The 11,900-nt window shown below is 52.8% G+C and overlaps 1 protein-coding gene and 1 long non-coding RNA gene across 6 annotated transcripts in view; one reads left to right on the top strand and one right to left on the bottom strand.

The window, feature by feature from the left end:
* Window positions 1-2,414: 2,414 nt before the first annotated feature.
* Window positions 2,415-8,814, bottom strand: LOC142363157 (uncharacterized). 4 transcript variants are annotated; one of them, XR_012765543.1, is made up of 4 exons: window positions 8,481-8,814; window positions 8,309-8,337; window positions 3,665-3,854; window positions 2,415-2,634 (listed from the first exon to the last, which is right to left on the bottom strand). It is a non-coding gene; the product is annotated as an uncharacterized LOC142363157 (long non-coding RNA). The 4 variants fall into 4 exon arrangements; XR_012765541.1 differs by having other exon boundaries at window positions 8,309-8,814; XR_012765542.1 differs by lacking the exon at window positions 8,309-8,337.
* BRWD3 (bromodomain and WD repeat domain containing 3) overlaps window positions 8,017-11,900 on the top strand; it is a 61,520-nt gene continuing 57,636 nt past the window's right edge. For both annotated transcript variants that reach the window (XM_075435899.1, XM_075435898.1), the window contains exons 1-4: window positions 8,017-8,213; window positions 8,298-8,356; window positions 8,540-8,569; window positions 8,744-8,803. In XM_075435899.1, the coding sequence (XP_075292014.1) occupies window positions 8,180-8,213; window positions 8,298-8,356; window positions 8,540-8,569; window positions 8,744-8,803 (183 nt within the window). In that variant the 5' untranslated portion in view covers window positions 8,017-8,179. The remainder of the gene's footprint in view (window positions 8,214-8,297; window positions 8,357-8,539; window positions 8,570-8,743; window positions 8,804-11,900) is intronic.

Raw genomic sequence — 11,900 nt, 5'->3', positions numbered from 1 at the left:
CTATTAAGTTAAAAAAAAAAAATTTAAAAAGGGAGATTCTGAAAATCAGTCTCCTGAAGACATCAGAGAGAAGACTTTTCCCAAAGGCATGAAGCTGGAAGGCTACAGGGGAATGTATGCGTTCACTAAATGATGGAAGCACGAGCACTAAATGAAATTCCTGGGTCACTGTTTAGTGCAGACGAATTTTGGGATGTTCCCATGTTAAAGCCTTTCTTTATGAGGGATAAGATAGAGAAGTCAGCTCAAGCTGAAGATCACTAGAAGAGGCTTTAAACTCAATAAATAAAAATAACGGGAACAAAATTCCCGTATGGGACAGCATTTTGAGACTTCCAGAAAAGTGCTCAAATACAAAGTTGTCAGGCTACTTAACCCCAGTTTGAGACCCCTTGCCTAAGTCAGGCCTGAGATTTAAGGACCAGAATGACAAATGAAATCAAACTTTGATGGGTGCAAAATCATGCAAATCACTACAAACACACAGGAACGGGCTCTGACCTACTATTGCTCGACGAGGAGATGCAGGCATCGCTGCGCTTGACATTTTCACAGAGCTACACGCAGCGCTCAGAGGCAGTGGGAAGGCAAACAGACCATAAGGAATTACCAGGGAGGACACGGAGAACAAACAAAAGCCAGCGTTGCGATGGCCCTGCACGAGCCCGTGGTGTGCCCACGTGTTTCAGCCCTCTCTTCGCAGGATGGGTACCCAGAAAAGGTGGAGGAAGACAAGGGGAGGGAGTAGCGGTCTGCAAAAATTGCCTTGTGGGGTTGAACGGAGTAGGGCTTTCTTCTCTGGAAGAAATGCCTGAAAGACAGTGTGACAGGGGTACATAAAGAGCATGGTGAAGGGGTACGGCTGCGCCTCGGTTTGGGTTCGGTTTCGTCTCCTTGGTGTTACTGCACGACTCACAGAGCCTGTTCCATTTTCCTCATCATCAAACAGGAGCATCGGTTGCATCAGTGACTTACAAAGTTCATCATAAACTCACACTCCTGTGGGCAAACTTCTACAAGACAGATTTCTAATCCATCACCTCATGCAGTAATTCATCCTTAATTCCTATTTTTTTATAAGACTGTATTTAAAAAATATTAATAAGCTTACTTACAATGTCTCCGTAGAATCATAGAACTGTTTACATTGGAGAAGACCTTCGAGATCATTGAGTCCAACCACTACAGAATCACAGAATGTTAGGGGTTGGAAGGGACCTCTGGGTCATCCAGTCCGTTCCACCACCGACCCATGTCCCTAAGTGCCCCATCTACACGTCTTTTAAATAACTCCAGGGATGGTGCCTCAGCCACTTCCCTGGGCAGCCTGTTCCAGTGCTTTACAACCCTTTCAGTGAAGAAATTTTTCCTAATATCCAATGTAAACCTCCTCTGGTGCAGCTTGAGGCCATTTCCCCTTGTCCTATTGCCTGTTACTTGGGAGAAGGACAGATGTTATGGACCTATTGCCTGTTACTTGGGAGAAGGACAGATGTTATGGACCTATTGCCTGTTACTTGGGAGAAGGACAGATGTTATGGACATCAACAAATATAAAAAATATCTCACACCATTATTAAACTTTTTTATTTCAATAAAAGCAGCACTTTAAAAAAACTCTTGTGAACGCTGTGCGCTCCTTCACAAAAATAGCTAATATTTTTGTAAAACTGACAAACAGAATTAAAACATAGAGAAATCCTCACAACTTAACAGAGCAAGGGTATGGGATACACGGGGACACAATCCTATTTAAACGATATACTCAGCTGAGGGAGTTCCAGTAAAGCCCGCATGCCCAGCTATGCGGGCAGAGAGGTGATGAATTCCCAGTTGCAGTCAGGCACCGTCTGGGCGCTTCCAGAAGTCAAAAACGCAGGATCGGGCCCTAAAAAAACCCCCAATCATAAACCAAACATCACAGGATTATTTAAAAAAAATTCGCAAGCTTTGAAGTTGCTGCATTAGCCCCCCCCGACGCACCGGGCGGTATTTCTGGGGCGAGCCCCAGCCCGGCAGCAGCCGCGTCTCCCCGAAGGGCTGCGTTAGGCAGCTGGGCCAGGCTGGGGACAGGGGCTCAGTCCCAACCCGGCGGCTCCCAGCGACGCAGGCTCAGAATCAGGCCCTTAGGCAGCGATTGCAGTGCCAACAATAACAAAAACTACCTTGTTTCTTACAACTAGTAGTCATTTTGCTGCTTATAAAACCTTCAGGGCTGTAAGCCATCCAAGTATCATGCTGAAACCCAGTGATGCTGACTATATTTACTGGAATACGGACGTTATTCACCTGGTCCTTCTGCCTACAGAGCTATGAGCACACAGGTACACAGATCACCGTTGCCCATTTTCATATGCGTTTCATCCATATTGGAAATTTTGCATTTCTATGTAAAACAGAGACACGGATAAATGTTTACACAATACTCAGAGAGAATGAATTTATTCGAAAACCAGGCAAATAACGAGTTCCCACAACTGCGGCGGCGCTGTGCACACCGTCCAGCCCATCAGCAGCGAACACCGGCTAATGGCTGCCGTAAGAAATACGAGATATGGATCGCTCCACGGAGGAACAGCTGACACTGTTCCAGGCAGGTGGCATTTCAGGCTCTAGTGAATGGATTTTAAGATTCTGAAAAGGAAGAAACACCATATTTGCATCACACAGAACAAGTAATCTAGCAACTTTGACGAACTATTATGAGATAGAATTTAGAAACAAAGGAGAGTGGCGTCCTGACTATTTCTCAACAGCCTTTCCTACGGGATAGTGTTACACGCAGCTCCCGGGTATCGGGCACCATCTAGAGGGAAGACTGGTATGATGCAGCAGAGAAATTAATTAATCATTTTTTAAAAACAGCAAAAAACCTAGAGCAGATCTTGTATAATACCTAACAGCTATTTAATCATTCTTTAGTAGCTCTTATCAAGGGAGAAAACCGTATGAAGGAGCGGAAATTTGGAGCTCTGTCCCGCAAGACAGGATGCTGATTTGCACACGGGAGCTCTGCACGCAAGCAAACCCCGCGACTGTAATTATTGCTAATTATTTTGCACTTCCTATTTTTCTTTTTAGAATGAATAAGCTATGATACCAAAATTTAATTTTGAGGTTGCTGCATTTGGAGATCATCTTACCTTCACTTTTCAGCATCCATATTTGCTTACAACTGCACAGTACAAGGCACCAATTCCTAAACTCTTCCAAACAGCACTTATTTTTGTATCAGTTAAACCTTGGATTTAATTTCTGCAACAATTACTACCCTTGTTTACCACTTAGCTGCATATGAAAGGCCCAAGCTGAGCAGGATACACATAGAAACGTGCATGGAAAATACTAAAAAAAAAAGCTGAAAATACTTAACCTGCTCTGCTGTTTAAATCCAAATGGATTCAGACATGCGCATTCCCACCTACGCTTACGGAAAAGGACAGGTACAGTCCAGGCACAGCCCAGCACACCTGCACAATTCCACTCGAAACTTTCTTTTTTTTTTGATTTGCAATTGTACCTTTCTGTTCTTTTGATTTGCAACTGTACCTTTCTGTCTGGCTGTGAAAAACCGCAATCATGTTTTCATGCCGTGTTAAAGCACAAGTCAGAACTTGGCTCATCAGGAGAGCGTAATGATAAATAAAATGAGGGAGGCGTTTACCTGGTGTTACAAGCTGACTATGGGGAAGTTCATTTAATTTTGTAGTTGAACTAAACAGGAGTAAACTCTGCTGGCTTGTGTTTACTCTCAGCTACAGCGACAGGACGCGATGGACCATTTCGCAGAGGAGGTACAGGCTGCCGGCGGCCAAGGTACGAAAAGTGCCCCGAGTGCAGGCCCTGGTGCAGCCCTGCGTGAACCAGAAAGAGGGAAAAAGTTGAAAAATGGCTTATTGTTAAGTGCTGAGAGCTTTCTACGACGCCAAACAGGTGGAAGCAATGGGTATTCAAATACTACCACGAGAGCTGTCAGAACGGGGCTCTTCAGAGGGATAAAGCGCATCAGGTTAATCACATTTCCTTATTCTTAAAAGTGGTCTGGGTGTGCTAATGGTGTAAGGGCAGAAGAATGAGGCAGTTTTTCCGAGGGCTTTTTTCCACACAGATTTTTGCTCAGACTAACACGTGTACACAAAGGTGCTGTGCTGAGGAACCAGGGACTCAGCAGTAACCAGAGGTAGCAGCAAGAAGGTAGAAAGGCAGAACGAAGTGAGCCTATGGAAGTATGAAAAATGCATCCACACGCCTGAAACGAAAACCTCACGAACCAGCCTGGCCTGTGACCCGCCTCTATAACCTCAGCGAGACCTCTTTCAGGGCGGTATTTTCCAAGATGTTCTCCCGGTACGCGTCCAGCCCCTGTTCTCCCCCCTCTCGGGCTCTCTGCGGATCAGACGGGTTTCCACGCTCTGCACCCTGCCGTGCCGGGCGGGTTTCCACGCTCTGCACCCTGCCGTGCCGGGTGGCGTGGGGGAGAGGCGGGTAACCCGGCAAGGTCTGACAGGTTTGGCCACGGCACAACGGGATCAGTTCCACTCTGCGGGGCGGTCTGTGAGCACGCATTTATCTACAGGCTTCTACTCCCAGAATCCTTTAAAGGCTTTCATTTTTTGTATTTTTTTTTTTTAAAGAGCAGTATGGAAAGAAACTGTCACAGTCCAGCATCTCCCTTAAAGCGTCTCTGCTGCTGAATACCGCTGTTGTTCATCAGCGAAGATTACCACGCCAGTCAGCACCTTCTTCTTCGCTACTAAATGCTTACAAATATCTGAAGGGTGGGTGTCAGGAGGATGGGGCCAAGCTCTTTCCAGTGGTGCCCAGTGACAGGACAAGGGGCAACGGGCACAAACTGAAGCAGAGGAAGTTCCGTCTGAACATGAGGAAGAACTTCTTCCCTCTGAGGGCGATGGAGCCCTGGCCCAGGCTGCCCAGGGAGGCTGTGGAGTCTCCTTCTCTGGAGATATTCCAGACCCGCCTGGACAAGGTCCTCTACAGCCTACCGTAGGTGACCCTGCTTGGGCAGGGGGCTGGACTAGATGACCCACAGAGGGCCCTGCCAACCCCTACCATTCTGTGATTCTGTGACACTCAGTGCCACTGTTGCTGTTGGCATAACAGGGTTCTGATTTGGAGAAAGATGAATAAGCACAACCACAGAACCTTGCTTTCACTGGGAGATTTACTACCACCCCCAGCACGCTGCTTCTTGGATCAGAGGATCCTGGAAGAGATGAGTCACGGCTGCGTGTGGCTGCAGCTCGCCTGGAAACGGAGCTCCCGGGGAACGCCAGCGACGCTCCGGGACGGGCATTACTCACCGGGCAGATGACTCCTCAAGGGGAAAACCCGGGAGGAGCAGGAAGAGGTATCGATTGCAGTCCTTACAGCAGCCTTGGGGAGTCACTAAACGACAGGAAGCTGAGGTGCCAGGGCACCAGCAGCACGGGAAGAGGCTCGGGAGCCACCGCAGAGCAGCCAACCACAGCCGTGACCGCGCTGAAGGACTCTGGCCAAGCCACGCAGCGGCGGCGGCGGGCGCGACTCACGCTCCGCTCGTACCCGAGCTGGGCGCCGGATGCCGCAGTCTGCGTACCCGCACCCCGCAACGGGCGCAGAACGAATGGCCGGGTGCTGACGAACGCAATCCTCTCTCGGGGAGGCACGGATCCATCTGCGCTGCGCCGAGGGCGCGGTGGGGTCGTGTGTTTATAAGCGCTCAGGCAAACAGCCCGGGGCGAGGGTCCCTGTCGGAATGGCGCAGGAAGGACACATGCAGAGGGCAGATGAGTTTACTCTGGGAGCATTTTCCACCCAAGGCTTTCCACCTGAGCGCCTGTTCAGTTACTGCGGAACTTCCCATCGGCTCTAGATAGGCCCTAAGAAAATAACCCTGCCGTGGCGGCGCGGCTTCATGCGTTGCCACCCCCCCAAGCTCAAATACAAGCACACCGTGAGTAGAGAGGTTCACTCAGGCACCGACCAAAAGGCACCGAGGAAGGACACCATGCTCACAAAGAAATAAATCCGGTAGCTGTTAGCACCGCAACGCACCAGGACGCGGTGCTGCACAGTATTTATGGTGCCGTGTCTTCTCTTGACGCAGAATCCTATCTAGCTCAGAAAGACTGGCATGTACTTTCAGGGCATACTATAAAACATCACCCGTGTGTTTTTCTTTCCATTCCTGTCACGCATAAACAGACGAGCTTGCTGTTCTCCGTTCTGAAGACATGTGGGAGAAAGATTACCTCTAAAGGCAGTGACTATCAGCAAGCTCTCTTCCTAGCTGGTAATTTATCTCGAGAACTGCAGTTTCACGCTGTGCCTCTCATGGGAAGGACCCGTGCTGCAGCTGCAGAGGCTCCAGCGCAACGCCAGAAAAGTGGGAGAGTTGTTATTATCGGAAAGCCGCTAGAACTGCGGTCTGCAGCTTGGTGAGGCAGCACCTCGTGTCTCTGCCAGCGACGAGGTGATCAACGAACCTGCCTTAAAAAAGATTCCAAGAGCTGCACCTGGGAGAGACTTTTTTTTTTGTTAATATTTAAACTCTCATTAGCAGCTTGAGGACTTCAGAGAATGAAGACGAAACGAGGTCTATGCATTAATCCAAGTTCCTGGCACAAAATGAACAACTTCCACGGCTGTATTAAGGCGGATATAGGTGAATTATGCGGAGCAGCCGAACGTCAAGCGCCCGACTCCTTCTCCGGAGAGCTTCTGGCACTTGGTCACTGAGGGAGAAGAGGCTGCCAGCGGGAAGGACTGCATCCCGACAGTAACGGCAGGGACAACTCTGAGACAGCACTTCACAGAAAGCCTAGTCATGAGCAGATGCTGCAAACGCATGCAAAAATGAATTTATTCTTAATGTTTCAGCGGCATCGATTTACCATGATTCAGCTCGTGGTATTCAAAGCATGAAGATGAGTTGCCTTTTATCTTCCAGTTGTGACAGCGATTGTTACACTGCCAAGACTCGGGGAGTTCTAACACCAAATGCCAGGTATTTATGGTGGCAAAACACAATTTTACAGTGAAGAACACTGTCAATCCACTTCGTAAGTTTTAGCAGCTTATTGCTAAACTGAAATAAATCTCTGGAGCTGTGACAGGATGCTTCCCATGGAAAAAGATCTTTGTTTCCCTTCAGAGTATCTACCGGGCTTGATGCCGAAACCTTTTACCTTTGAAGGTGCCACATCAATCATATTTTAATTTCCTGGACGCTGAGAGCAAGTAATTTTAGCTTGGCTCCCGAAGGCCCCCCACTCCGTGCCCACGGCAGGGCAATGCCCCTCGGAGCATGGCACCGACCGTACCCACCAAGGCGAGGCCGTGCTGGCCACAGATCCTCTGAACACCCAGGCGCTTTTCCAGCCGCCCAGCACCCTGCAGCCACCGCTCAACACCTTCTCTTGGGCACCTCTGTCTGAGTTTACAGTGGATTAAACAACTTCATGGACGCAGCCAGAGAAAACGTTATTTTTCTGTGCCTCCAGCACATCACCACGCCCCTGCCCCACGTCCAGGGCCTCTCCCTACAGCCAGGCCTTCCCCAAGGCGAGCCGGTGAGGGCTGTCAGCTCCCCACCTCCCCACCCGCCCGACCAGAAACTCAAGATTCCCGAGTCCCTGTGTTTTGTTGTTTTGGTTGTTTTTTTTTTTGAAACCTAATTATTTTCCGGGTCTCCATTTCCCAGCCGCTACCGGGCAGAGGCCGCCTCGAGGCCCTGCAGCTCCGACGGCGGCCAAGCCGCGCTCTCCCCGCGGGACAGCGGGCCCGACCGGGGCTCTCCCCGCTCCCATCCCGCCGGGGATACCACCAGGCCCGAGCGCCGCCCAGCCCCCTCCGCCATCTCCTCACCCCGCCGCCGGCCGGAAGCCCCGCCCCCGCCCTTCCGGTCCCGGCGCTCCTTCCTCCGCCTCGCTGGGCGCCGCGCAGCGCCCCCGCGCGGCGGGAGGAGCGCCCCGCCCCGCGCTCGGCGGCCGCCTCCCGGGCCGGGCTGCCGGTGGGGCGAGCGGCGATGCCATGAGCCCGGGCGGGAGCCGGAGCGGGGCCAGCGCCGCGCACGGGCAGCGGGGCTGCTCCCTGGGGGCTCGGCCGCAGTGAGAGGCGGCCTCTCCCCGGGGGGCGCCACCCCGCCACCTCCCCTCCCCCTCGGGGCCTCCTGAGGAGGATGGCGGCGGCCGCCCCGACCCAGCTGGAAGCCGGTGGGTAGCGCTGGCGGCGGGGGCTGCCCTCCGCTCCCTCCCCGCCTTGTAACCGTGTCCCCTTCTCCCCCCGCCCCTCCGCAGAGCTCTACTACCTGATCGCCCGGTTCCTGCAGTCCGGACCCTGCAAGAAATCCGCCCAGGTGAGCGGGGAGCCGGGCCGGGCCGGGCCGGGCCGAGGGGGGGGGGGACGGGACGGGACGGACGCGGCCGGGGCCGGGAGGGCGGCGGGCGGGGGAGCCGCTGCGCTGCGGGCGCCGGACTCACGTCCTTTGTCTGTCTGTCTGTCTGTCCGTCCGTCCGTCCGTGTGTCCGCCTCGCCCCAGGTGCTGGTGGAGGAGCTGGAGGAGCACCAGGTAGGGAAGCCCTCGGGACGGGGACTGGGGGGAAGGGGGGCCCTTGCCCCGTCTCCCCCAGCCCGTCTCCTCACGGCTGGGGGGGGGCTGGCAGCGGCTTCCCGGGGCCGGCCGCGGTCTGACGGCCGCCTCCGTCCCCGTCCCCCCTCCCCTTCGCCCGTCTCCCTCCCGCAGCTGATCCCCCGGCGCCTGGACTGGCAGGGCAAGGAGCACCGCCGCAGCTTCGACGACCTGGTGAGCCGAGTTTCCCTCGCCGCTTCCCCAAGTTCCCCCCCCCCCCCCCCCCCTTCCGCCGCCGGGAGCCGCTCCCCGTCCCTGTGTCGTCCCCCCCCCCCCGGGCTCGTTCTCCTCGCCCCGCCGAGGCCGCGGGGAGCGCGGGAAGGGGAGGCCGGGCCGGGGGTCGCGGAGTTGGGGGAAAGGGGGGGGGGGGTGCTTGGTGCTGACCGCCTGCGCCGCGCTATTGTGGGGCCGGGAGGGTTATCTGAGGGCACGTACCCGGGGGCCGGCCCGGCCAATGGCGCCGCGCCTTACAAGCCGCGGAACGGGTGGTGGCGATGGTAGGCGGCGGCTGATTGGCTGCGGCGCGGCGGAGGAACTGGCGGGGAGGGCGGGATGGGGCGGGGGGCGCCGGTCCGTTCCCCCCCCGCCCGCCGCCGTCCTCACCCGGGGGGAAGGGGGGGGCGGCTTCCCTGCGGCCGTCAGGCCCGGCTTCTGCCAGCCCGGCGGCATCCCCCCCGGTGCCCCCGCCGCTGGGTGAGGCGGAGGTTTGACAGCCCCCCGGGGGGGGTTGGGGCGGCGGGCAGGCCCCGGCGGGGCGGGGGACGTGTGGCCGGGCAGAGCGGCGGGGCCGGCCCGGGGGGCCGCGGCCTGCGGCGGCGGCTGGGCCGGCTGGGCCTGCTCCGGCACAAAACAACAAAAAAACAAACAAGAAGGGATTTTTTACAATTTATTTTAGAAAATATAAGGCCGAAAGGCTTAAACGGCTGAGAAATAAGACGGGGCGGCTGCTTTGGCTGGGTACGAACGGGAGGCTCTGTCACTGGGGAAGGTGGGGACGGCCGTTCCCGCTCCCGCGGGGAGAACCGGGCCGGCGGACGCGCCCAGCGAGACCTCAGAGTCCTCGTGGTTTGTTTCCGAAGGGGGCAGGTGGCCTGGTTTCCATTCCCGGGGGCTCGGGGTAGAGCGTGGCGCCGGCTGGCGCTTTGCGGTTGGGATGCTGTGAACTTGCTGATGGCTTGTGTGATATCGATAGTGCGGCGTGTGTGCGATCGTCGCCGTCTCCTCACCTGGAAGGAGCGGGAAGTACGTCCTTGCCTTTCCCTTGCCCTTCCCGTCTCGCACAGCGCAGCAGCGATGTGGGGTTTTGGCGTGAGTGTTGCTCAGACGGCTTGGTAGCTTGCTCAAGAGTTGGTTTTCCACTTTAGCGGTGTTGTAGAAGCTCAGGTGCAGACGGGAGAGCTCCTTCTGTCGAGATGAGACGTTGGTACCTGCTGGCTTTCCCTTTCCAGAGTGTATTAAAAATTTAAGAGTCATGTTATGCTTCATCATACCTCTTGTGGATAATTCCCGGACTGTGTATTGAGTGAGCAGATATGGAGTAAGTACTGCATTCAATAAATTTTAATGCTGTACGGTCTTCCTCGAGAACCTGAAGCCTGACTCTAGGCAGTTTCAGGTTTAGCCTGCGACCGCACCCGGTACCGGAGAGGAATATTGACAGTGGGAGCATGAAGTCAGATTTCAGACACGCTGATTCTGCTTAGTCAGTTACGTTGACGTATACGCTTTTTCCTGTCCTGTGGGGCATGAATAGAAAAGCCTTCAAACTTTTTTTCTTGTGTATATTAGAAACCATATACTTTTCTTTAAAATTTCAGAAGCAGGAGACAAAACGTTGTAAAGTGAGGTTTGGAGTTAATGCGAAGTTGCTTCTCGCTGTATAAAATTATCAAAATTAAGTGTAAGATTTTTTTTTTCCCTCTGTCTTAAACTAATCAACAGTAATCAATCCTTTTAGATTGCCTTTTTATCTGGCATTATTTAACTGTTTAACATGATTCACAGTAAGGAACAGGACTATAAACAGATCATTACAGCGAGACAGGCTGCTGCTAGGGAGGATGAACTGAGCTTCTCTCTACTAACCCTGAGGCTGAAGCTCTTGCTGCTGAGGATGTCGAGGAAAGGCCTTTTTAGCGCTCATTGCTTGGGGTCTGATGTATTTGGAATTTGGACCTTGGGTCGCGTGTGATTGCATATTAACCTGAGCTACTCGACTTCAGGGCTAGCTAGATGTCTGAATGTCATGTTTAGCACAAAGCCAGGGTTGTGAAGAACACAAATAACTCTGACCTTCATTTTAATGATCTCAGTCACATAATGAGCAAAAAAAAAAAATAATTAGAGATGCTAGCAATTGGAGTTAAAGTTTCTTCTACCCGTTTCTCCTTTTCAAACGCTTACAGACAGAAAACCAAATTCAGTTGCAATCTCTGCCTGGTGTTGCAGCTACGCTGGCCAGGCAGGCCTGAGATAATTGAACCCAGTGAGAGTTTACAAACCCAGGGAAGTCTGGTTTGTTTGTTTGTTTGCCCAGTATTCTGCTTTGGCAGATCTTGGTGTGTTTCTTGTTCTAACTGCTGATGTTTCAGCTTCGTTTTCCACTCTCAGTTTGACTGTTCAGGTTAGCACTGGTGTTTTTCAGAAAATACGCCGGTACTCGTGCCGTGGAGTGTGTTGTTATTGCTCTTAGGGCTTTTGGAAATGATAAAGACATAACAACCAAATCGCCTGCAAGGTGGCTTTTATCTAGGGGATATGTACTCCCGCTTCGCTTGAGCTTTTAGTCAAGGTCTGAAAACTCTCTGTTCAGGTTTCTTTTTCTTTTTTTTTTTATTTGAACTTGGTCTTTTACTTTAAATGTCAGGTACCACAAGGCAGAAGAGTAATTTAAGACACGCTGACAAGAATCGTACCTAGCGAGCGCAGCCACGCAGCGAGTACTAGCTTACCTGCGTTCGTGTTCCCTTCGTCTTTTCTGCTGATTTCCACTTTGGAGTACTTTTTATGTGCAATGTCTGGCTGCCTGTCTAGGTAACAGTCCAGGTGTACTCCAAAGCGGTTTTTACTTTGTTATTGACTGCTGGTGGTCTGGGGACATGAAACATGTTGTAGAGGGGAGGGTCCTTGCCCTCCTGAAGAAGGCCTGAAGCACGTCAAAATTCCACGCAGTTAGGACTCCTATTTTAAATTAACCATAGCAGTTCACCGTGGAGTCAGCTGTTGTACAGACGAGTCAAGCTGAACCGACTCAGAATATCAGAAGAGTCTC

Source organism: Opisthocomus hoazin, chromosome 14, assembly GCF_030867145.1.
Source record: "Opisthocomus hoazin isolate bOpiHoa1 chromosome 14, bOpiHoa1.hap1, whole genome shotgun sequence".
NCBI lineage: Eukaryota > Metazoa > Chordata > Aves > Opisthocomiformes > Opisthocomidae > Opisthocomus > Opisthocomus hoazin.
Note: the sequence above shows the minus strand (reverse complement) of the source record. Positions and strands in the feature narration are given on the sequence as shown.